The 27,464-nt window shown below is 38.6% G+C and overlaps 1 protein-coding gene across 6 annotated transcripts in view; it reads left to right on the top strand.

The window, feature by feature from the left end:
- App (amyloid beta precursor protein) overlaps nucleotides 1–27,464 on the top strand; it is a 240,611-nt gene that overhangs the window by 106,779 nt on the left and 106,368 nt on the right. For all 6 annotated transcript variants that reach the window (XM_026396151.2, XM_026396150.2, XM_026396149.2 and 3 more), the window contains exon 6: nucleotides 25,264–25,466. In XM_026396151.2, coding sequence (XP_026251936.1) covers nucleotides 25,264–25,466 — 203 coding nt within the window. The remainder of the gene's footprint in view (nucleotides 1–25,263; nucleotides 25,467–27,464) is intronic.

The following is a 27,464-nucleotide window of genomic DNA, read 5'->3' as shown; positions in this document are numbered from 1 at the left end:
ACTAAAGGGGAAAGTTTCAAGTTGTACAGCCATTTTCTTTGTTCACATGCTATTGGATTCTAATTTTTTTAAAAATATTTTTTTGGTTGTTGATGGGCCTTAATTGTATTCATTTATTTATTTGTGGTGCTGAGAATTGAACCCAGTGCCTCACACATGCGAGGCAAGCACTCTACCACTGAACCACAACCCCAACCCTGGATTCTTGATTTGGTTATTACCCATTACCAAATTGTTGGTAGTGAGTAAATAAATCCAGAGAAAGGCGAGTAAACCAGGAAAGCTCAGTGGCTGCTTAGAATGCTAAGGCACTGGATAAATACTCATAACCCTGCTCAACATGGGTGACCTGTCATTTATGATCATTTTTACACAGGGGGACTTTGAAAATTAAAAATTGCAAGCTGGTCACTGTGGCGCACACCTGTAATCCTAGCGGCTCAGGAGACTAAGGCAGGAGGATTGCGAGTTCAAATCCAGCCACAGCAACTTAGCAAGGCCCTAAGCATTTTAGCAAGACCCTGTTTCTAAATATCATATACAGAGGACTGGGGATGTGGCTCAGTGGCTAAGCTCCCCACTGGGTTCAATCCTCAGTGCCAAATAAATGAATAAAAATGAATGTTTTTGCTTGATTCGGAGAGGGATAGGCCTTTGCCAGGTCCTGTTCTCACATAACACATTTCATCTGCCTTATAAAAACTCATTTTTATTAACAATCAATCTCGATGGGTCTTGATCTCTTCCTTCTATCCTTTCCAACTTACTACTTAACTGAAAGTGTTACTAACATTGTGTCTTAGGAAACTCACTTAACCAGTGGCCCTTTCTCTGCCTACATGTTTTCTCACTGCTCCTGGAAATAGATTCACACAGCTCCCTGTTCTAACTTTCGGTCCATTATTTATTTATTTCTGTCAGTGATTGGACCTCCTGTGATATCCATCTCCCTGGTTATCCCCTCCTCTGTTCTCATTGTTACAAACACCAAACTAAAGGATGTTGGTTGATTTCTGTGTGGATTTTGTTTGTTTGTTAACTTGCTGTATTACCTACTACTGCAGAAACAATGCAGTGCACTATCCAATCTAGACATGAGGACCACAGTCCTAACAGGAGAGACCCAGGCACATGGGGTCCTAGGGCCACCTACCTCCTATTGTCTCCAGAGATATCACCATCCACGTTAGTGTTCAGTTAAGATGCTAGTCTGGGCCTTCCTAGTCACCTTTATTCTGTTCCATTTTCAGTACCTTCAATGCAGTCCTCCTGTGGACTCTGTCATCCCTCAGGAAAAGCACTCCCTTGGGGTGTGCAGCTTTGACCTGCCTCTTTGACCATGATCTTCTGATCTTACACCTAAAACCCGCATCAGGTGCCACTGGATTTCACCTTTCCCTCATAATTATCATCCTGATTTATTCCAACTTATAATAATCCATTGTCCTCTTTTTTTTCCTTTTCTTTTTGTTTTTTTTTTTTCTGATCTTTCTAACCAGGATGGAATCAATGGATAACCATTTTTACACATTCCACAGAACGTCCTGGACTACTGGTACCCTTCACACTTTCTAAACATATTTTTGTCAGTTTCTCCAATAATTTCTGGAAGAAATTGTTTTCTCTCTTACTTGCTTCTGAGTTTTCTAAGGTATCAAGTCATGTAACCCTACCAGCTAATCCCATTTGTTATTCTTGCTGTAACATCAGCTGGGATCTCGATGTCACTAGATGCACCTCAGTATCACAGTTTGACAACTCTCCTCTTTCACATGCCAGGTGATCCAAGCCGTTCTCCTGGGTTCCCAGCATCATTCTGCTTTATCCTCTACTCCTGACCCTTTCATAGCCACCCGTTGTGAACTTGTGCAGCAAGGTACCTGGCATTTGGTGGGTGCTCAGTTAAAGGTTTGTTGAAAAAATGAGCAGGTCTCTCCCTCTACTTCAGTATCTCCCGTACCTCCTTCTTTGCCTCCTGTCTTCCCATTAGTCATTATGTTCTGCCTGAACGCCTGAGCACCGCATCCCTTGTCTTTTTGGTCTCATTGGTTCTGTCACCTCTACCTACCAACCTGCTAGTTCTTGAACTGCCTGAATTCAGACCGTCATTTATTGTCTACTAGACAAATTTCTTCTATTACCCCTTACACCATCAGTGTCCCACTTTCTCTTCCTTGTGTTTACCTTGTTGCTCTTGTTTTCATGCCTCTAGGGTTCATTCATTGATTGACTTCTACTCCCATGAGGAATTAATACCACTCCTGCTCCCTCCCTTCTACCACTCCCTTTCCAGAAAATTCTCCCTGCTTTCACCATCTTTCTGCTGTGCACTATCAATCCTGTTGGACTTGGCAGAAAATATTTGATGGCTTCCTTAACTTTAGAAAAATCTACTGAGGTGTGGTGGTGCACACCTGTAATCTCAGCTACTTGGAAGGATGAGGCAAGAGGATCCCAAGTTCAAGACCAACCTCAGTAACTTATTTTTATAAAATATAAAAAAAACACTGGGGATGTGCTAAGTTGCTGTGGTAGAACCCTTGTTCTAGAGTCAATTCACAGTACCATCAAAAAAATAAAAATAAAAAAAACCAAACCAACAAACAAACAAACAAAAGAAGCCAATTCCCCAGCAAGACACGCAGAACTCCATATTACATGGCCCCAACCTGCATTGTCAACTTTATACACATACCTCATTCTGTTTACTGACACCTTATAACGTGTGGCCTTTTCATTCTGAAAGCTTTTGTTTTTAACCATTCTGTTCCTTCTGAGATGTTTTTCCTTTTTCCTCAAATGGAGTTAATGTATGATCAAGATACCTGATCATGACCTATCAAAATTTTACATGTGTTTTGATGTTAACCTGAAAAGATACCTCCTTTACAAGTCTACCTTTGAATTCTTATAATATTTATTGTACCCTAACTTACCTGCCAATGATAGTCATATTTCTTTATCTTCTAGCATGCAAACTACAGTTGCATAGTGTATTTATCAAAAGACAAATTGAATAGTGTATTTATCAAAAGACTTGGTGGTTCATCATTGGATATACAGAACCTCCCAATGTTTTATCACAGATCTAATAGGATTTTTTTTTTTTAAAAAAAAAAACAGGGATTGAATCTGATGGCACTTTACCACTGAACCACATCCCTAGCCTTTTATATTTTTAATTTTGAGACAAGGTCTCACCAAGTTTTTTAGGGTCTTGCTAAATTGCTGAGGCTGGCTTTGAACCTGCAATCCTCCTGCCTCAGCTTCCTGAGCCACTGGGATTACAGGCATGTGCCACCATTACCCAGCCTATCTAATATCATGTGAGTGACATGTGTACTTTTATTTATTCTAAGGCCAATTGTAAAAATGTACGAAGGAAAAGTGGATTTAATTTCAACAATGTTTTTAGTTAATCCACTATATCCCAAATATCATTTCAGCATTTAACCAATATGAAAAATTTATTAAGATAGTTCACATTTGTTTTCTTATTTCTTTTATTTCATGCTAGATCTTTAAAATCCAGAATTTTTTTTTTTTTTTTTTTGGTTGGTTGGTTTGTGGCGCCAGAGTTTAAACTGGGCATGTACTTTTCTACTGCACTACAACCACCCACCCCCAGGTCTTTATTGTAACATCCCTTCTGGACTCAAAGTAGCCACATTTCAAGTGCCTAGTAACACTGCATCTTGGACTGTGTAGCCCTACATAACCTGATCTTTTCTTAATCATTCTTTCTTTTTCCTTCTATTCAAACACATGGTTTAGATAGCCCAATTATATACTTCAAGGTTGAACTACTTAATTTTTATTTTTACATGTTTGTGTCTCTAACATAAAAGAAAGAATGGGTTTGGGTGTAATGTAATTGAGACATCGGGTCACCTGCGTCACTTTCGAACCTGTTTTCCTGTAGCCCTGTGGGCAGGTGTGCCTGCCTTCTCCTCTGACAGAGGCAGGAGCAAAGTGAGAGAGGGATTGCATCACCCAGCCTCAAGGAACCTGGGCTTCCACCCAGCCAGCAGCCTCCTGGTTTCAGGAGCAGCTAGCTCTCCTTGTGACACTTGAAAGGTAGATTCAGAATAGGAATTGAGCACAACTGACTTAAACTATCCTCAGGGGACTTCGTATGACAATTCTTGAGGAGGGAAAAAACAAAGAGGAACTCTGACCCTCATGGAATGGAATTTGATACACAGTCTACTGTAATTTGTTATCTAGTAGATAATCAGGGTTGTTTTTGTAGAGAATCCAGTGTTCTGCTATTGCTCATCAAGCATTTGTGGAAACAGCCCTTGTGGCAATGAGCTCTATTTTAGGACCTCATTCAAAAGGAGGTAAATCTTTTAATATAGATAAACGGGGGGTTTTGTTCCAAAAAAATTATTTTTAAATAACTGAGTTTTTATTTCTCTAATATAATAATTTCTCAGACCCTCTCAAAATGCCTACTTATGCAATCAGTAATGTAGCTCACAGTAATAGTACACAGATTTCAGGCATCATGGCTAAATGTTTTTTCCATGGGGAAAATTCGTTTAGAAAGCTAATTTGTAAGAGCAGACACGCACTTCCAGTGTATCTCTGGGAGTGGGGAGCAGGGGCTGAGCTTTCCCCCACCAGGAACTGTAGCTTCAGAACCACATGGTCCCCCAGGGGCTGTTGAACTCTCAGAGCAAACGCAGGAAGGGAAGATCCTCTAATTGTTTTATTCTAGCACCCATCTCTTGTAGCAGGTGCTCAGTCACCTCTTTTTTTTTTCAAAACAGAATCTGTAATGATGTAGTCAGTAATTTTTAGGGTTGCAAGCATTAGTGAGAATGTGCTGAGAGGTAACCTGACCTATCTTCCCAAATAATTAGATGATCATGTTGTTTCCTTTTTTTTTTTTTTTTTTTGAGGGTGAGACAGATATAGGTGAATGATTACTTTTGATTTCATCTAGCTACTCCCTCCTTCAAGGCTGTGATGATAACTTAGGAGAGTTCTCTTTTGTTAGGGTCCCCTCCAGTTTTGTGTGTGGCTGTGTGTAGGGTGTGTGTATGTGTGGGTGTAGGGGTGGGTGTGTGTGTGTGTAGTGTGTGTGTGTGTAGGGGATGTGTAGTGTGTGTTTGTAGGCGTGGGTGTGTGGGGGGAGGTGTGTGGGGGGTGTGCACATGGGAGCTCTTTATAAATGACTGTGCCCACTGTACCTAGGCAACTAAAGCAATTCTGGGGATTGCCAGAGGGACAGATAGGACAAGCTTCTTTACTTCAGGAAAGCCAGCACCAATCTGAGTACAATGGACCCTTTATAATATTATTCTTATTATGAGGAGGATCTTTTTTTTTAATGTTTTTGAAAGCAACTTAGAGAACTAAGAATGAGGGGATAGTGGGAAGTAATTTTATTAGAAATTTTAATATGGCAACGTAATAACTTTTAATTTAAATTATAATTTAAATATGGTATGCCTAGATTTTTATTCCATATTTTCCTAGTTTTCAAGGTGCAGAACCCTGAAATGAATAATATCTTTTTGAATCATCCTCCATACATGAACCTGGAGGATGTCTGTTTTATAAATAATGATTCCAACTTTCATGTAAGCATCTCTATTCAGTTGTAGCTAACCATACTTCTTAGTCTTTCCTTGCTCTTGCAGTTCCACTTAATTATTGTAAAAATCTAACACTTCTAGAATTTTGCTGGTCGTTTTGTTGAGAAAACTGCTTTCTTCATTATTTTAAAATATTTTCTATTTTGGATTTATAAACATCTGTAGATTAAGCAATCCCCAACCACCAATTTCTGTGTGATTTTTTTTTTCTTCTAATGGCCTTTATAGACACCACTGCCTTGGGCTTCTAAACTACTTCAAATAGATTTTGTTGCGCTAACATCGTAAAAGGGGGAAAAACTACTGTCACAATCTTTTTAACAGCAGATGTTCGCATCTTTGTTGCAAAATCCTGAATGATGTTGTCCTTGTTGAATGACTGAGTGGGTGAGAATATCATATTTCCTTTTAGTTCTTGGAAATGCTTTGCTCACTTCTCAGTTCTGGAGCTTGGGAAAGCTCATCTGGGACACCCTGATCTGAGACTCATGGTATGAGATTTCACTTGCATAATCAGTTTCATTCATCTTCTGATTTATCCAGGAATTGGAAAATGTCTCCTTTGTCCATTTTTTTTCCCTTTTTCTAATATGTGGAAAATGAAGAAAAATTCCGATTTGCAGCTGTATTCAATGTAAACCTCTAGGCTTCTCTAATACCCTCTTGAAAGATGAAGCATTACTTTTAAGAACACAGTGATAAATGTGACAATTTCCTTATTGTATCATCCTTCTGGACAATTCCATCATTCTTTCACTATTTGGTCTTCATTATCACAATTGGAGATAGGTAATACTTCCTGGGATGATAGAAATAGGAAAATATTGTAAAATATAAGCATAAAAATATGAAGATCTGTAATGTATCTTTGATACATGAAAAGTTCATTGGATTTATATTGTAATTACAACATAAAGTTTTATTTGATTGATTTGACTTTTTTCTTCAAGAAAGAATAAAAATCAAAAACATCAGTTCCTCTTACAGGTAGTTGGAACTTCCCAGAAGCAAAAAGGTAAAATTGTGCTGAGTGAACACAGAAAATATTTCAAGGGTTAACAGCGTATCCTACTTACCAGGAGTTTGTATTCATGATGAGGCCTGTGTGACTTGACACATAGAAACACGTGGCATAACCTTATACAGTTTAGATGCTTAACAAATATTTGAGCTGACTTAATTGGCATTCATATCAAATATACACACCTTCATGGTAGCTCACGGTCTGGTATATAATCAAAACTAATTGATCTTTAAAACAAAACAAAATTAAGGACTATCATTCCAGGCATGCAGTTCTTAAGTAAAATTGCAAGAATCTCTAAAACTAGAAAGAGTGAAGGAAAAAAAAAGTGCTGGAATCAAAGGAAAATTTATAATTTCTTGATACCTTTTCAGTAGTGACTGCCTAAATGTCTTTTCATTTTTTTTTTTTCAAAAAGTAAAATAAAATAGAAGAAAATGAAATTGCAATTACTCGTAATAGTAAGATTTCCCTTCTTTGGGCTTTTATTATAAAAGTCCTTTCTCATAATAACTTTCCTATTTGAACTAGCAGGTCTTTTTTGTTCCCCAGTGTGAAGTTGGGGCTCTTTAATAAAAAATAACTGTAGGCAAAAGTCTCGGAAGTACAATTTGTAACTGTGAGACTAGCTCAACTCCATTAACTGTTGGCAATCATTCTTTGATTTAGGAAATGAGTAAATATTGGTTTAGAGCAGTATTTCTCAACCTGGGACAATTTCTGCTCAAGGGATCTTTAGAAATGTTTACGGGACAATTTTAGTTGTCACCGTCAGGGAGGGATTCTTCTGGAACCCAGTGGGTAGAGACCAGGGAAGCTACTAACCATCCTACAGTGAGCAGGGCAGCCCACATAGTTGTTGAGAACTCCTGATTTGGAGGCTTCTTTGGCATTGGAATGCCAGAGAAATTACTGTTTTCTAAGGAAATCTTCCATTCAAGCTTCGACCTCCTTCTGATCTGATATGGATAGAGAAGCAACCACCATAAGAGTCTGTCTTTCAGTGCAGCTTCTGTAAGATGGAGATCATAACAGACCTTAGTAACTGAATTTGTAGCTAAAAAAAAAAAAAAAATGCCATTATCAAAATGTGCTCAAATGCAATGGATTTTAATTAAGGCTTCTTATTTGTACTGATTACTTCCTTAATGCTTACCATTATACCAAATATTGTTCCTTTCATTAGTGTTATTACTGTCCTTTTTTACTGTAACAGATGTCAGCATATTTTCTGGAAGGCATTAATCATGTTTTGAAATACTTGATGCATTTAGTAGTATGGGAGACTCTGTCTTCATTCAAAATATACATCTATTACATATAGTTTGAAAAAAAATACTTAAAAGTATGATAACTTTTCACAAGGTTGGGGTCAAGGGAGAATCACATATAATTTGACTAATAATAAGTTTTGTTTTTCTGCCTGATCTCTCCTCCCTCCCCCATATGTATATATTTTTATTTAGTTGACATTAAAATATTAGATTTTCAGTTTCAACTGCTATTATCATGTATTTTTACTGCTTTCACGTTTATCTCTCTAATTTGTGTTTATGATATCTTCAAAATTTGTTCATCTGTGTCACCGTTGCCGGATTGTAACACCCCAGAACCCAGCATAAGAGTTGAAACTGTTTTTGTCATTTTGGTACGATGGGTATTTATTGTTTTTATTGTTGTATTATAATTATGTGTAATAGTTGGATTCATTTTCATATATGCACATAATATAGTTTGATCAATTTCATTCCCCCTGTTCGTCCCCCAAGCCTCCTCTTCTCCCTTGACCTGTTCCCTTCCCTTGGTCTTCCTTCTATTTTCATGAGACCTTTCTGAGTCTGTCTTATTTCATTAGCGGGATAGTCTCTAGCTCCATCCATTTACCTGCAAACACCATAATTTTATTCTTCTTTATGGCTGAGTAAAATCCCATTGTGTATGTGTATCACCTATTCTTTATGCATTGTCTGTTGACAGAAACCCAGGCCTAAGTTATGACTTAGCTATTGTGAGATTCACTGCTGTAAACATTGGTATGAACGTGTCATGATAGTATGCTAACTTTAATTCTTTTGGATAAATACCAAGGAGTGGAATAGCTGGGTCATATGGTGGTCCCATTCCTTGTCTTTTGCGGAATCTCCCTCCACACTGATTTTCATAGCGGTTGTACTAATTTGCGGTCCCACCAACAAACACGTTTTTCAAGGAGTAAAAACGTCAATCAGGGTCATTGCAATCATCATAGAAGGATCTTGCAAAGTCTGGATTTGTGAGTGGCACCGTTGAAAACCTTTGAAACTATAGTGTTTTAGTCATCTTTTTTGCTGTTGTGACTAAAGGATCTTGACCCTCACAACTCTAGGGGAGGAAGAGTTTCTTTGAGGGCTCCCTGTTTCCGAGGTCTTAGTTCAGAGAAGGATGGCTCCATTCCTTGGGGGCCGAGGTGAGTTCAAACATCTAGGCGGGAGAGGGTGGCAGAGGAAAGCACCTCACATCTTGGTGATCAAGAAGCAGAGCGATATTCCAGCTCCAGATACATCATATATACCCCACAGCCATGGCCCTTTCTCCAGCCACACCCCACCTGCCTCTTATTACCACTCAGTTAATCCCATCAAAGATTGTTTCACAAATTGGGTTAAGACTCTCACAATCCAATTATTTCTCCTCTGAAATTATTGCATTTTCTCACACATGAGCTTTTGGGGGAACACCTCACATCCAAACCATAACATATGGTCTCTGTGTTCCAAGAACTTTTCTCAGAATATAAAAAACAGATGATATTATGGAAGGTGCATTTTGCAAATACATTGTTTTAAGTATGTGAAAACTTGTCATTGAGTCAAGTAGTAAGTTACGTACATTCTGACTTCTAGTTAGCCAGCCATGCTGAAACATTCATAGCCTTACTTAGGGGATCTCAGGCTGTCTGAGAATTTATGTCTATTCATGGGTCAGTACTTTCTCTGTCTTTAAAATTGAATGAGAGAGAAACAAAGAGAGAAGCTTTATTTGGCCATGTATCTCCTTATTTGTGACTCTGGAGTTGACATTCTTTCAATAGATTATTTTGCAGCTGCTTTTTTGCCTTGCAGTTTAAGAAAGTAGTATTAAATGCTCAAGGGAGAAAAATACTTAACTTTAGAGGGTCACAAACTGAGTCATACAGAAGATAAATTAAAGCTTTAACTCATTGCCAGTGGATGAGTAAGAATGCGCTTGGTGAGACAGCTCATGGCTTTGAGAAGCAACTGTCATAATGCTGGGTTGGCATCTTCTAGCAGTTTTGGAGTCTGCTTGACTCTTGTACTGAAATTCGGGAATTAATTTGAAAATGATGAATAGGGGAAGAGCAGAAGCTTGCATTTTTTTTTCTCTTGGGGAAACTGGTTGCCAGTTCTGAGGTCTTATTAGAAATGCTGAATTTCTGTATTTAATAAACTTGGACCTCATATATGTCAGGAAGAAAAACAAAACACTTTAACTGCCTTAACCAGATTACAGATGTGAAGCCAAACCAGTGGGGTTTGTTTGGGTTTCCAAGCAGGTGATGGCTGGGAGAGGAGATGCCTTGGCAGTGCAGGGCTGGGTCGCTGCCATCTGAGCTGCATCTGGCGGGGAAGCTGTGCCTACTGAGAAAGCTGCCCTTAACAAGATCATGCTGAATGAGAAGTACTGAGGCACAATGCATTTAGCAGTTATTTGGAGGGTTAGATTATTCATCGCAAGGGATCTCAAGCCATGGAGGCAAGGCCTCTTTTCATCCATCTTTGAATCAAACTGTACACATTCCCCAAGTTACAAGATGGTAGGAAAAGAGGAAGAAAATATAGATCTTTGTGATTTTACCTGTTTCTGGCACAAACACTAATTTCTTGTTAAAACCAACATCTGGATATTGTCATCTTCATTGTAAATCCCCTAGTTTAAGTGGGATTCGAAATTGTCTCATGTAAAAATGATCTTTAAAATTATTTCTTGTACTCTGGCCTCAACCTCTATATATGAACATGCTATGTCAAAAAATTTTTTCCTTGCTGGAACCCTATGGTACAAGTAGCACCAGGAGTTTATTAGAGGAAACTCCACAAAATTATAATGAACCTATTTGTTTCAGAAAGACGTCAGTCATTTAGAAAACAATTTAGACCTTCAAAACTTTCCTTAGATTGGAGGTAAATAAAATCTTTCCCAAGTAGTAACTGAAACAGCATTTGTAACATTTTTAGTGTGTCCAGGGTTTAAATGTAAAGTTGCAAAAGCTGAACTTACTCTCATTTTAGTGAAACCACAGCCGCCTGAAGGTACCTAAGGAGTAAAGGAAAGAAGTCTTGTTAGTAAATAAGATGATCTTTCAAATGCTTTGAAGGTTTAAAGTGTGCTCTAAACCTAATGTATCTTCCTGAGCCTGTTTATCTCTAACATGGGAAAACTTGCAATAACCTATTCACAGTGTTTGCTTTCAGAAATACTAAATAATAGATGCAGAAATAGGTTGAACTGGTAAAATGTGCAGTGGACTTATTTATCATGCAGAGATTAGGATTGTAGGTGGGGGAGGTCCAGTGTAGGGCAGGAATTTTCTTAGTCAAATCACTTGCCCACACATTCTCTCACACTGTCTAATATAAAAGCCCTCCCCAGAGTTCAGTGACGAATCTCCCACCTCTGGTTTGATAATCATGGCTATTAAGACGTGTTCCCTTCTTAATTAGGTGTTTTAAAAGTATTGTGGGCTTTGTAATTATTATGATCAATAATGATAGATAATGGTTCCTTAAGCCCTTTTGTACTAAATGAGATTGAGAACATTATTAAAATAAGTTTGGGTAAACAAAGACATTCTTATTTTATAAATTTAAATATGTAAAAGTTCATTTGTTTTTATTTCAGGGAAGCAAAAAATACTAGAATATCGAATTTCCTATAATTGGAAATTGGCTATAAAAATAATGAAGAATTGACTTGGGCTCTTTTGGACATTTTAAATAGATATTCAATAGCTATTCAAATAGCAATAAAGTCATTGTACTTTCAGTTTCTCTATTTATATTTCAGGATCTTCAATTTTATATTTAAATTATATTCCAGAAATAATTTGAGAAGAATTGCTGTGTCTTTAATTCTACCAATAAGTAAGAAAATGTGTGAAAGTTTTAATGCTATACCTACTGGAATATGCTGCTCATTCCCACTGTACATCCTTGGCATGTTATGTTAATAGGCTAGCCTCAAGCGCTTCTCAGGAGAATTTTATAGCTACCATTACTGGAAAATTGGAGCCAAGGATTTGTACACATATTAGAAGTGGTAATGAAGCACTTTGGTTTTATGAAAATGTGTTTACAAGATAATCCCAGGATAGCAACATTGCATTGAATGTAATTTAATGATGATAGAATTAATCACAGAGGAATAGGAGGCTAAGACTACAGATATAGCATTTCTATATCCAGTCCAGCCTCGTGTACCACTCATATTGGTGCCAAAACTCACTTAACAACACTTGGGCATGGGCCATTCATAGAAAGATAGGCTTTCTAACTTTTTTCCATTTGAGGACATTTCCCTACATGGACATTGGTAAATCCCTGTGTAGACCACTCTTTCAGGTGCTGTATTTAGGACATCTCTGGTCTTTGGCCATAACTTTTAAATGCTTTTTCTCTGTCATCAGTATTGGTGACAGGCAAATGAGGTAGTACTTTTCTTACCCCTCTATCTTTACAGTCAGGGTACCAGCACAGATACACCCACAAATCTCAGGAATCTAAACATTCCTAGGGTGGAAATTTCCATTGTAAAGCACCATAAGGTCAATAAGCCTTTAGAAACCATCATCTCTGCCATTGCTCAGAAGTGCCTTGTGAAACTTGTTACCTCATGTGCGTTCTGAGCCTTCCTCTGTACAGTAGTCAGAATATCTGTGACTGCTCTATCTGTGTTCTTGGGGGTTATAACCTCTCGACGCGGCTCCTTCCTCATTCTCTAGTGTCATCTGTGCTTCTGTCTCCCCTGATGACTCAGCATCACACGAGTCCATGTGACAAGCTCTCCCCGCCCCAGGGCAGACACATCTCCCATCTGGGATGGTTTCCCCAGGATCCTGGGGGGTTATTTCCATTTTGAGCCTCAGCGTGGCTGTCCTTGTCTCAGATGGATGAATGTCCCCGATCATCCTTTTCAAAAGAACACACCCTTTCCTTATTAGTCTCGATCTCAGTGGGTATTTATTTCCATCCTGACAGTAGTCACATGTTGCAGTATTTTGTTGGCTCCTTGTCTTTCTCTCCCCCAGTAGAATGTATGCTCTGAGGACAGGGACCGTTTTTTTCCTTATAGAGCCTCACATCCAGCAGAACGCCTGGCATGTATTCAGTATATGCATGACTTTTCTTATAGAGGAGCCTCCTTTTATTTATGGTTTTGGTTTCCTTAGTCTGAAAATATTAAGTGGAAAATTCCAGGATTAAACAATTCATAATTTTTAAATTGCATGCTGTTTTGAGTAGTGTGATGAAATCTTGTGCCATCTGCTCCATTCCACTCAGGACATGAATCATGCCTTTGTCCAGCAGGTCCACGCTATGTATACTATCTGCCTGTTAATGGCCATCTCGGTTTTCAGAACTACAGCCATGGTATCACACTGCCTGTGTTCAAATAGCTCTTATTTTACTTAATAATAGCACCAAGTAGAGATGCTGGCAATTTTGTTTTGCCAAAGAGAAGCTGTGAAATATCACATAACTTTTATTAGGGTACATTGCTATAATTTCTCCATCCTATCAATTATTAGTTATTGTTACTCTTTTACTATGTCTTATTCATAAATTAAACTTCATATTAGGTATATGTGTTTGGGGGGAAGGGCCATAGTATATCTAGGGTTCGGTATCAACCTCAATTTCAGGCATCCCTTGGGGTCACACATTCTGTTTAAACAATGTTCCTGATTAGGCTCTTCAGTCGATACTAGAAAACACCTTCTCAGGAAATTTCTCTCATCCATCCCTCAACTGGGAAGCAGGCTTGAAATATCCTTGTGGGAAGAGAAGAGGGGGAAGGCAGGCGGGGGATGAACTTCAGAAGGCTGGCTTCCATTTCTCCTTATGCGTGATATTGTGTGTTTACAGGACATATCAGCCATGCACAGAGTGAGTGGCCATCTGGTCTATTATCTGGTCTTTCAGGAAGGGTAGCTTTTTCGTTGTTTTTTTTTTTTTTTCTTTTCTTTTTTTTAATCAACAAAAATGTGCAGCTGTTTAGTTCATGAAAAATGGAAAAACCATGCCTCCCAGATCTGTGTATTTGTGGCCCAAATTTCTAGCCCTTCATTTCCAGCCGTCTGCCAGATGCCTCTCCAGTAGTATGTCACAGCATCTCAAATTCATCATGCCCAAAGCTGACCCAGTAACTTCTGCTCTGAGCCATCCATTCTTCCTGCTGTGTCCCATGATGCCACTAGGCCATCTCTACTCCTTCTCGCCACCTCAAAGCATCAGCTTCATCTTCTCACTAACTCCCTCCATCCAGATGGTCACCAGTCCTGTTAGGTTATTTTTTTTAATATTTATTTTTTAGGTGTAGATGGACACAACACAATATCTTTATTTTTATGTGGTGCTGAGGATCGAACCCAGGCCCCGCCTGTGCTAGGCCAGTGCTCTACAGCTGAGCCACAATCCTAGCCCCCCTTTAGGTTATTTTATCAGAGCTCTCAGTTCCTGGTTCCCCTTGGCTATGGCCCACAGGAGCCTTCTCCCCATCCCACCGGTCACTCCTTCACCTGCCTGTCCTCCCTGCTCCCTCCAGCTGGTGCTTATTGAAGTACAACTGATCCTGCCACATTTCTGCATACAGCTTTTCTGTTAGGCTCTGCATCTTTGCAGATTAAGGTTCAAACTCTTCAGCCTTTAAAGTGAAGTTCTTTGGAATGGAGCCAGGCCTCCCTTCTGCTCAGTCTCCACGCCCACTCCTGTTCTCCAGCCACACTGAGCTGTTGGCAATTCCTGCAGATGCTTCACCTCTTTACCTTCAGGGACCTCTGTCCGCAAGGCCCCTTTTCACATATTCTTCTCTGGAGCTTTCTATTCATTTATTACCTCCCTGTTCGCTTAGTACTCCTTCAACAAATTGCTTTCCAGATATACAATGGCTAAAAATAAAATAGAAGAATTACCAAAATATGCTGAAGGAAGAAAAAGATATTTAAAACTTATGAATTATTTCTTTCTGGAATTATCCATGTAATATTTTAGGACTGGTCACCCGGGGATAACTGAGACCATGGAAAGTAAAAGTTTGGATAAGGGGGATCACTATGTTTTTAATTATGATCTTTTCTTAGGAAGGGGAAATAAGTCATAAAAGCAGCTGCTGTCAGGGATTTCATCTAAAAAGAAATACACAGCCACAAGCATTTCACTGCCTTTTTTCTTCTACGATGGTTACATTTTGCAAGGAGTGTTGACATTGGGTATTTTAACTCCAAAATTTCTCAGCCATCAACTATAGATGTTTCAAAAATAAATACTTTCCAAGGCAAGAAAGTGGGCTTGTCAAAAGAGGGAAGAGGTTGGCTCACTAGTGGGAAATGAACAAAAACTTTTATCACTCCAGAACGCACTTCTTCTAAATGTTTTGGCTAACCCAAAACCCTAATGACAGAATGGTAATAGGCTGTGCTTGCCTCTGCCTTTACGATATAATTTAAAATACTTTTGTGCTTATTTCAAGCCCTCAGAACAAAGAAGTGAGGAAGCCTTAGGCTATAAACATGTGGAATCACAGTGTCGCTTCCCCCCCCCCTTATTTTGTACCACATAAGGATGAGAGGTAAAGATGTAACTACTTCTTCCAAGGAAGGGGGCCCATTTGAGAATGTGGGATAGCCAGGCACAGTGGCACACACCTGTCAAGCCAGCAACTTGGGAGGCTGAGGCAGGAGGATCGCCTGAGCAACCCTGTCTCAAGATAGAAAATAAAAAGGACTGGGAATGTAGCTCAGTGGTAGAGTACTGCCTAGCATGTACCAGAGGCCCTGGATTCAATCACCAGCACTGCAAGATAGATAGATAGATAGATAGATAGATAGATAGATAGATAGATAGATAGATAGATAAAGAAAGAGGAAGAAAGGAAGAAAGGAAGGAAGGAAGGAAGGAAGGAAGGAAGGAAGGAAGGAAGGAAGGAAGGAAGGAAGATAAAGAAAAGAATTTGGGGCAGGACAAGTGTCACTGTGGTATTTGCTAAGTGCTACAAGAGGAAGCAGAGGTTCTTACTGCTTTCCAAATAGAACCACTTAGGTTTTCACAGAAGTAGCCAGCATTTCTTCTACCTAAGGAACAACAGGTCCTCAACAAGTTCCTCCAAAGGAAAAAGGGTCTGACTCATTTCTTGCCTTGTGACTTTCTGGTGGGCTGTATAGCTGTTTAGCTCACAGACTTCTTGTCAATTTATATTAGTTCTCATGTGTGTAAACAGTGGAAAAGGAAGCCAGGCACATTGTTTTTGCTAAAATGACACTTTTCCAGGGCATCTTCTCTTACTGCCCTCTTTAAAAACTGCAGTAACCCCTACCCCCCAACTCCCTATCTCTGGACACCCCAGCAGCACCCTCTCCTGCCCATTTTATCACTTGTCATCTTGGAATATGCTCATATGACATCTCTGCCTGGATTTCTCAATCTTTCTCTTCGTATACAATGTAAGTGCCACGAGGACAGGAAATTTTTTCTATACCTTGCAATATCCCTAGAATGTGGAGCAGACCCTGGAACCTATTCAGCATGCCAATATATAATAAATGGCTAAAGATCATGTATTCCCACCTCCCAACCAGATGGATGGATGGATAGATAGATAGATAGATAGATAGATTGCCTGCTCTTATCAACACATAAATCTTTGGATGTGGAGAGTTTGCTCATTCAAAGTTTTCTGGCCTAGCATCTGATTAACCAAAATTGTGTTTTGCATATCAAGATTACAAACTTTCTATTACCTTAAGCACTTCTCCTTTAATCCTGGTTGGCTCATAAATCTACTTTTGATAATAGATGGCCTTTCTTGCCTCCCAGATAGTCTTTTAAAAAAGCAATTTAGCCTTTTACTGTAATTATATTCCAAATTTAAAAGTCTTGCCAGGATATAATTGTGCCCCTTCAATGTGCTTTATATGATGCCAAAATATTTTAAAGAAAAGTTCAGACAGCAAGCATATTAATATGTCATTGTGTTCTGAAATCTGAGAACATTTTCCCGCAGGGCCCATATGACACCATCTCACTCACAATATTAACCAATAATTTTAATATCATTGGATATCAAGTTCATGGTCAGATTTTCCCTTGTTCCCAAAAATGTTCTTCACAATTTGTTTTTCTTTATTTCAGATCTTATCTAGCACTAGGCCCAGTGTCCTTGTGCCCTTAACTCTTAGGATTCACTGTGGCATTTCTTATATCTTGATAACAACTTGTTAAAAGAAGCCGTGCCCATTTCCCTATGAACTATCCAGTCCTTGGATTTGTCTTATCATGTCTTAGGGGTGTTAGTTTGACTGTCTCTCCATTGCTGAAATATTCATCTTACCATGACTGTGTACTAAGATACGAGAAAGAAAGGCGGGAGGGAGGGAGGGGAGGGAAAGAGATTTTTTTAAATTATTTTTTTATTTATATATGACAGCGGAATGCATTACAATTCTTATTACACATATAGAGCACAATTTTTCATATCTCTGATTCTATACAAAGTATATTTATACCAATTCGTGTCTTCATACATGTACTTTGGATAATAATGACCATTACATTCCACCCTCATTTCTAACCCCATGCCCCTTCCCTTTTCCTCCAACAACTCTGCCCTATGTAGAGTTCATCTATTCCTCTCATGCTCCCTTTCCTTACCCCTCTATGAATAAGCCTCCTTGTATCAGAGAAAACATTTGACATTTGGCTTTTTGGGATTGGCTAACTTCACTTAGCATTATCTTCTTTAACTCCATCCATTTACCTGCAAATGCCATGATTTTATTCTCTTTTATCACTGAGTAATATTCCATTGTGTATATATGCCACATTTTTTTTATCCACTCATCTATTGAAGGGCATCTAGATTGGTTCCACAGTTTAGCTATTGTGAATTGTGCTGCTATAAACATTGATGTGGCTGTGTCCCTGTAGTATGCTCTTTTTAAGTCCTTGGTATTGTTCTATCCAGGTGCTACCAGTTTACCCAAGGCCTTCTGCAAATCACACTGCAGCCATTTCTTCCTCTTGGGCATCTCAGATCTGGATCTCCCTTGTTTTCTCAGCACCGGACTCAGTATTCTATCTCTGTTCTCAGGACTCTTTCTTAGGGCTCTTCCATGGGCACTGTATTTGAGATGCTGTCTCCGTTCCCACAAATAATCTATTATAGTTGCTCACTAGCACCTTTGCCTCATTTACCCTTTTGAATAATTTTTTAATTCATGTGCTCATCTTGCTCCTCCTCTACTAATACGTATGTTTCAAGAAAGTGGGGCTAGCTCTTGTTTACTTGTGTATCCTCAGTTCTGAAATAGTACCTAACACTTGGTAAAAAGCACAATAAACTTTGATTGAATGACAAGTGTGTGCATAGAGAAGTACTTTAATGGAATGGTTTGATGGTTGGTTGGATGAATGGATATGTTGCCATTTTTCTGCTTGTTATCAATCTGTGCATATTACTTTAATCACAAATGCTTAACTGTCCATTGACTAAAGAAAAAAAATGTTCAATTATGTTGTTTTCTGTAATTTAACCTATCTCACTGCAAAAGCTCAATGCTCATGTGAAATTCTGTTGTAGTCAGATTTTCTTACTTATTATTCCTGGTTGGGCATTGAATGGATGTTCCTATGTCATCCTATACCCACCTTTCATATCCTATCTGCTGATGCCTCTGGCTCTCAGGAATCAGTTTCTCCCTTGAATTTCTGAAGCATATAACATGCAATACCTCTGTTACTCATACAGCAATTAGTGTAGAATCTCTCACCCAGAATAAGCAAGCATCACTAAATGTGTAAGAATGAGAATAAAGGCTAATTTCAGATCCATAAAGGCTAATTTCAGATCGGATGTGGCCTGCAGCTCATCCATAATTGTCTAGTCTTGAATTTTTGGTGCCCACTCTAGTTGTTATCTTCCTAGAGTAGAAATACTTAACTTGGGGTACCTGCTGGGCTTTTGAACCCCCTGCAAGAGATACTTTGGCTGCACATAAAAGAAGATCCAGTCATTGTTGGTGGGGAGCTGAGGCTGGTACAGTGGTACAAAGAAAGGTTAGTCACTTTCCACTGGTCTGCTTAACTGGCTGCACCCTGATGTTTATCACCAGTTGACAAATAACTATTACCCATCTGGATTGGAAAAACATGGAAAACTAAAAAGATAATGATACCAAAGGGCTCTGGCCACTGAAGAAGAACCTTTTCATCTAGAAAATGAAAACTATCCTAGAGTACTTTCCAAGAAGGCCAAGCAGGTAGCTGGCATCTGATTATCTGGAAATGTCCCATTGCAAGTCCTTCCCACCTGCCAGGGAGGCAGGGATGTGGAGTATTTGTACTTAACCTCCAGCAAAGGGAGTCAAGAGAGGCTTGGGGTCACTTACAAAGAGCATTTGCTGCAAGGGCTTATGCCTTTATCAGGAGAAGGTTCATCAGCTTTTCAGAGATCTTTTAACTGAGCAGTTGACAATACTCACTGCATAAAACATGCTGTGAGGACAAGGAGTTTCAGTGGTTTCTCCTTAACTATGGGGGATACATTCTAAGATGGTTTGAGGATGCCTGAGATCTTAGATGATACTCTGTGTATACTGTTTTTTTCTAAACATACATCCTATGATAAAACTTTAATGTGTAACTCAGGAATGGAAAGATATTAACAGCAATGACTACTAATAAACTAGAGTAGTTTTAGGAAGGTTCTATAATAAAAATTAGCTTAAGCCTATGAATTACTTGTATCTGAAATTTCCCAATTAATATTTTCAGACTATATTTGACCACAGGTAGCTAGCTAAGCTACTGAAAGCAAGGTACTGTATAATAATACTAGGGATTTCTGAAGAGAAATTTATAGGATCAATTTTTAGATGGTATTATCAATGCATAGAGATTCTAATCCTATAGCATTAAAAGGAGGAAAACTTTTTGTAGTAGTCATAAAAACACGATGGATTGAACCCTTCCAATAGAAAACTTATTTACAAAATATCTGAAGTACTGAAATAATGAATTTAGAAGATATATTATTTAATGTATTAAGCCAAGTTACTAAGACCACAACAAAAGAATCTCTATATAGATTTTAGAGAAATACATAACACCATAATCTTTTATTTATTTTTGCCTTCAGTTCATCATGTGCCTTTAATGGTGAAAACCACAATGTTACCAGTTAAGAGCTCTTATTCTAGAACAATCTATATGAGTATTTACTAAGAGAAAGGTGAAACATTACTCTAGCAGAGAATCCTCTCCCTTGTACAGCTTTTAACTGATCTTTAATGTGCATGAAGAGAAGGTCACACAACACAAATAATGTGGCTTGGGGACTTTCAAAAATTCAATATGACTCAGTGGAGGACCCCCTGAATCCTCCCATTGTCCTCTCCGAGCCCAGCTCCCTCCTCCCATGATGACTCCCCTGAGTTTACCTCCCAGAAGTTTACCGTTTTTCTTAGTTTACACAAATCCTCTGAGAAGATGTGTCCTCTTGAGTCTGGCTTTTAAAGTGGCCTTGAGGCTGGAGCATTGGGTTTCTTCTTTAGCCCTCCCCATCTGGAAACATTTCCTGGGAACCTCAGACAACCAACTTCCTTTCTTTTACATTTTCTCACATTTCCTGCACTTCAGATCTTGCTACTTTAACAGCAATACTTTTGCAAAGTGCTTTCCTTTGGAACAAACTGTGTGACCCAGCCATTGCACCTTCCGGTTGGAAAACTGGCAGTCCTAAGAGCTGATGCAGAGCAGCAAGAAACATCTGTTTATCTTTGTAAAAACAAATTTGCTTCATTTTCTCGCTATTTCTGACGATGGGAGACTCCCAAAGACACCCCCCCCCCCCGCTTTCTTTTTGGCTTCTTAGCAACTAACACTGGTGTGAGCTGCTTCCTATTGACAGGGCCCCTTATGGCTTCCCCCCACTTGGTTGTTGGATTTGGGGAACTGACATTGGTTTTTTTTTTCACTCGATAATACAGAAGTCTAGGTCTCATGATTGCTCACGCCCACATGACCATGGGAATTGGTGCTTTCCCTCTGTCGTTTCCTGTGTTTGTCCTACAACAGGAAGAAAAAATGTCAGTCTTAACAGAGACTATGAAGTAATAAATGGAGCTTTTTAAAAGTTTTTTTTTTTTTTTTACGTTTTTTAAAACTTCATGGAGCAAAGTTTTAGGTTCAGAGCAAAATTGGGCAGGAGGTGAAGAAATGTCTCCTGTACCCCTGCCTCCCCTATTATCACCGTGCCCACCAGAAGGGTACATTTGTTATATTTGATGAATCTACATTGATACATCCCTATCAGTCACTGGGAGTTCATAGTTGATATTAGGGTTCACTCTTGATGCTGTAAATAACACGTATCTGCCTGTCAGTATCATACAGAATAGTTCAGTGCCCTAAAATCCCTGGGTTCTTGAGCAGTCATTTCGCCCTTCCCCTTAACCCTGGGCAGTCACTGATCTTTCTACTGTCTTTATAATTTTGTCTTTTCTGTAATGTCCTATGGCTTTTTCAACAAATGTGAATGGTGAATTGCTTTGCATCATTTTAATAAAAGGAATTAAAACTGGTATATAAATCATTCTACATAAAAGGACTATCAAGAGGCAATTGCAAGTAGATTACATCAAGGTCAGCCTACTCGGAAATAAAAGGAGATTCACCTTTGTTATACAGTTTATCCTTCACCCAAGTAAAAATCTTGCATGCTGTCATGTAAAATTTTATCATCAGTGACTTATTTCCTCATACCGATGTTCTTTTGACCTTCTTATTACATTGAGACCCTCTTGGGATGGTCAGCATTTTCATATAGTTTCTCCATTCTGTAGAAGCATTTCTCAAAATTAGTATTAAGAACCTGTAAAAGCCATCTGCTGCAAGTTGACAGCCTTTAAAAGTTCATGAATGTGATCTGAATATTTGGCCATGTTATCAAGAGGCTGTTTTGTTGTGAGTTTATTTGGTTGTTCATGAGAAACTGCTCTGTGGTGCTCAGCCTCACATTTCTATGAACCAATCCCTCTGAGTTTCCTTACACTGTGATCAGCTTTCAAAACTGGCTCACCTGAGTCACATCACATAACAACTGTCTGGCATTTGAAGTGATGGTGTTAAAGTGATTTTTTTTTTCCTTTCACTGTTTCCTGCTACCCATACAAACTGTAATTAGAAGTTGGAATGTTGGCATGTTTGGAATTCTTGGGGAAGAAACAGCATCATTAAAACACAGTTGTGTGCTACTGCTTTAAACAGTGTTCGAATAGATCATTGAATTCATGAACATCTAAATTTAATTCCAGAAATCAAAGCTATGGTAATAAGACTGGACCCAAGTTCTCTTAGGCCAAGTAATTTAATTCCTCAGCCAGTGGAACTGTTATGTATCTCTGCTCCTTGTTATTATGCCAGTAAATTGTGCAGGCAGATGCAGTAATGGCTGATGGGCGTGTAATTCACTTTTTTTCATGGCTAGACTCATTCCAGAATGCAGATCATTTTAAACAGCTGTTTTCATAGGCATTTTTTTTCAGCTTGGAGCTTTAAGAGTAACATTCAATAATAACAGAGAAGGCTGGGAGGCACCTGGAGGTGTCCAGGGTCATGTTTTCTCCATCCCCTCTGGTAACACAGTGCTTGCTATCTCAGGCCTGGATTGTATACTTGGACATTGTTACTTCCAGTGATGGCTCAAGATCATGTGCAAAGTTCATGGTTTAAAGAGAATACTGGGTTGATTTAATTTTTCTCTCTTGCTTTACTTGAATTTTCCACCTGAGTTGGAGAACTCAACAGTATTGTGCATATAATTTTGATTGAATGAAGAGACCAAACATGGTAAGCTAACTGATGGTGTGCTTCAGGTCATCTTTATTTCACTTGCTAGTAGCACAACATTGGGATTCTGCAGAAGAACAAAGTTTAAACCAGACAAGCAACTGTTAAGTTTAGTATGTTTTTGAAATGTCACCTCAAGGAATAGACTCTTGTGCAGAAATGTTTGTGTGGGCAATCAAGGAATCAGTTATTTTGCCCCATTTAGCTCTAAGCAGATGAATCTTTATACCATCTGGTTGTCAATGCCGATGTTTTCTCTTCTTCTTCTCATGTATTTCTTCATGGTCTTGTGGGAAATGTGAAAAGAACTGATCAAGATTTTCTCTGTATTATCACACAATTAAATTATTCTGCTTAAAAAGTTGCTTTTTATTCCATAGCCAAATGCTTCAAACCTTTTTGGATGTGATCTTTCATTATCCTTGCATCATATTTAATCAGAGTTAGAAAAATATCCATTTGAGGAGTTACATACATTTTCATAGGACTTGTATAAAAATCCTTTATGCTTGCATTATTTGTAATCTCACATATTCTGAGGGGGTCTTACATATCTTTCTACAACTTGTCTAAAAAATCCTTTAAATTCTGAAGCAATCAGAAAATTCCATCTAGTGTTGTATTCATCTCCGTGTATCTCAGAAAAATTTCTTGTAGCTGTCTGTCATATGCTGAATTTCGAAAGCCTTTCTGCTTCTGGGACCTTCTTCCTTTCTGTCATCCTGGACCATGGGTGGCATCATACTGTTCTCCCCCTCTGACATGTTTGAAATCAGATTTCCTCCATAATGCTGAATTTCAAGAATTCCTGACAGGTTGGTACAGTCACCCCAGTTCTTATCACTTACCCTGACAGTGAGCTCCTTGTTGGCCAGAATGGGCTCTGGGGCAATAATTCCCCTTTACTTTCTTTTTTCTTGAGGGGTTGGGGGATGTGGCATTCATATAACAACAGAGCAGCTGCTAATTCTTTTAAGATGGTGCTTCTCAAATAGACCTGCAGCAGATACTCTGGGACATGGAAATCTCCTCCACATCCAGGTTTTTTATCTGAATTGATTTTGTGCTCTGATCAAGGGCCTCTTTCCTGCCTGCCAGGGGGTATGTGATAGACTCTCCCTGTCTCACACTTCTGTTCCCATCTTCCTTTATCTCCTTTCAAATGTTCTCAACCAGGACTGCAGAAGCACACACATATTCATGGGGGTTGGGGGGGGGTGAGGGTGTTCTTAATAGGCCTTTTAAATTTTCTTTCATGTGTCCCTTTTTTGCCATTTATTCTTGGTGATTTCTTACCATTTGTGTGTCAGTGCATAGATATTTAATGTCATAAGTATTATTCTGATCTTCTTCCAACTCTTACTTGGAGTTGCTGATTATCTTTTGCCATCTTTCTTGGTATTGCTTGTTTGAAGTTTCTCAGAATGTTGTTGTTCCCTTGATACATAGCATCAGTATCAGCTGGAAACTTATCAGAAATGCAGATTCTCAGGACTCATCCCAGATCCACTGATTCAGAAGCTCCGGAAGTGATGGGCATCTGGTTATTTTTAATAAGTCTTTAAGGTAATGCTGGTACTTGCTAAAATTCTAGAACCAATGAAATATTGATATTCTGCAAAATCATAAGCAATTGGAGTAGGGAGCTCAAACTAAATAATTTCAGTAGGCTTCCCTGACCATGGGGTGTTACACATTTATTTAAGTCTATTTTTTTTCTTCCTCTTTCCAGTATCAACTTTCAATAGCTCTTTGACCTGTGCTCATTGAGTATCTAATTCTATTGCAGGTGCTGTGTGTTTCTTTCATAGATGTTATGAGTGATAATTCCTTTAACACACTAAGCTCAGTTTTGAAACCACTTTTTTTTTTTTGTATAGACTTTATTTTTCAGAACAGTTTTAAGTTTTTAGAGAATTTAAGTGGACGATATGAAGGCTCTCTGTCTGCTTTTAGGTTCCCCACCACCACAGTTTCCTCTAATCCTTAACATTTTGCCTTAGTGTGACACATTTGAACCAATACTGATAGGTAGTTATGAACCAGTTTTCATATTTTACACTGGTGCTCACGTTTGTGTTGCACGTTTGTGGGTTTTGACAAATGCATAATGCCACATGCCCCTGCTGCTGTAGCATACAAAATAGTTCCACAGCCTCAGCTGCCTTCATGCTCTGCCTTCTCTGCTCTTTCTCCATCCCCTCAAGCCCTGCTGAGCTCTTCACTGTCTCCACAATTTTGCCTTTTGCAAAATGTCATGGAATTGGAATCATGGCTCCCTCTTTTTGCAACCCTGTAAACTCAGAAGAGCTATGCTAAGTCCAAGTGAAAAACACTTTGCCACTTACTGAGCTAGAATCCAGGCTCAGACCTGCTGCCTTCGAGCTTTGTGTATTTTTCCTCAATGCCATGTTCCCTCTGGAATTGCCAAAGTTCCTGGTTGTTCTTGTTGTTTCTTTTCCTGAAATTTGTTGAATTCACTATTCCAATGAAGGGTTTCTATTTGTTCTTGCAGTGAAGACAAAGTAGTGGAAGTGGCAGAGGAAGAGGAAGTGGCTGATGTTGAGGAAGAAGAAGCCGATGATGACGAGGATGTGGAGGATGGTGACGAGGGAGAGGAGGAGGCCGAGGAACCCTATGAAGAGGCCACAGAGAGGACCACCAGCATTGCCACCACCACCACCACCACCACAGAGTCCGTGGAAGAGGTGGTCCGAGGTAATCCACTGTTGGCTTGTTTATGTTTGTTCATTTGCTTTTTTAAAATTTTTTAATTTCTTGGGATATAAGAAAGTATCATACCAGAGTTTTGAAATTTCAGTCTACCCTATTGACACTGCCTTCGCCACCCAAAAAATAACAGTGGTTTTTTTTTTTTTGTTTTTGTTTTTTTTTTTTTTTTTTGGATAACAAATAACCCAGCTTCTTATGAAACTTGTTGATTTTTTTTCCCCTTTTGGTTTAACAAGCAGTTCAACAGCTAATTTCAAGTAATAGGATTTCCTGATTATACAGTCTAGTCTGTGCCTTGTTCTAGACCATCTCATTTGACAAACACTAAGCATTCAACCTCCTAGCTGTTGCCCTAGCAGTGGGTACTTTGTTTGCATGCTATTGTCTGTTGCTTACCACTGAGACTGTGAGCTCCATGATTGTAAGAACTGGACTCGATTCAGTTAGCCTACAGAGTGCTAGGTTTATAGAAAGTTAAAAAAAAAAATACCTTTGTTCCATCAGTAGTTATGAGATTTAACTAAAGATCTGGCAAGTGTCACATTATTAATGCTTCAAAATTTAACTTGGATGAATTTTGTTACGTGTAAGTTGTTTAACTGGGGATCGTGACAATCTCTTCTTCAAGAAGTAGATGCTAGTATCTTAGATTTTGTTTTTCTGTTAATGTTCCTGTTGAGCCGTGAACCAAATGAACAAAGAGACTTCCTTCTTGTCTCTGTGAGACAAAATCAAGTATTTGCTTTCCATTAAACAAACAACTGTTATAGCAACTGGTAAATTGTGGGGTCAGATTGCTTGAAGGTTCTAGAATTAGATTTTAGAAATATGGATTGATTGAATTTGAGTGTATTGCAAATATTTTCAAAGTTTTTCCACAAAAATTACAACATTGTTAGGCTTCCTCTCACTTTTTATGAAGGTGTAATTATTTCGGCTCTTTTGTTGTATTAGAGCTTAAAATAGGCTACTTTCTCTGCCTGAGTAGGTTCCTAATTATCACTGTTAGCATTGCCTTCCCTTATGTTGCATTTTAAAATGATTTACATACCCACTCATTTTAAGCATATAATTCAGTGCCTTTAATATTTACCAAATGGTTTAACCATCTCCATAATCCAAACTCAGAACATCTTATCACCCCAATAATTTACCTCATACCACATCTCAGTTGATGCCTCTACTTATTTCTGGCCCCAAGCAAAAGCTAATCTTTCTGTCTCTATTGTTTGACCCTTTTCTGAACATTTAATGCAAGTGGCATTACGCAATACATGTTCTTTTGTTTCTGCTTTCTTTCACTTAACATTTCTTTACCTTGTAGCTTTTATACCTGAGATTATTCTGAATTGAACGCTCAGAATTAGTTCAAAATCCAACTAAAATATTATGCATTCTTTTATTAAAAAAAGAACATATAGTTCTAGATGGATTGATTCATGTTATTAGTCCCTACTTAATGAGTTTCTTATTCATTTTAGCACATAAATGCATGTGCAGATAAATGCACATTTCATTTGAACTATGCTTTTTTTGAAATTCCCTGGGCATTCTTTTCCTGAGTATTTTTCAAATGCTTCCTAGGGCCAACAGTGCCAGATCTGATCACATGAACTTGTTAGCTCTGATTTCTTCATCTGAGAAGTCTGATTTTCCAGGACTTCTCTTCTTCAAACCTAAACAATATATAATCACAAATTATAGTAGGTAGTATCTGACAGTGGGGATGAAGTTCTTTTGATGTCCATCAAGGTAGTTGTTTATGTAATAATTAAAGTCTGTTTACTCAACCTCAGCGTATGAGCACCTGTATGATATAAGCCATTTTGCTAGGCCACGTGGAACATATGATGAGCACCCCCAGGCAGGCTGACCTTCATGGGTGCTAAAATCTAGTAGGAAATCAAAGCCAAAGAAATACAAACTCAATCTGTTTTATAAAAAATATGAACATGGAGCCTCCTTCAAAGACAAGAGAGAACT

This window comes from Urocitellus parryii, chromosome 2 (assembly GCF_045843805.1).
Source record: "Urocitellus parryii isolate mUroPar1 chromosome 2, mUroPar1.hap1, whole genome shotgun sequence".
NCBI classification, from domain to species: domain Eukaryota; kingdom Metazoa; phylum Chordata; class Mammalia; order Rodentia; family Sciuridae; genus Urocitellus; species Urocitellus parryii.
Note: the sequence above shows the minus strand (reverse complement) of the source record. Positions and strands in the feature narration are given on the sequence as shown.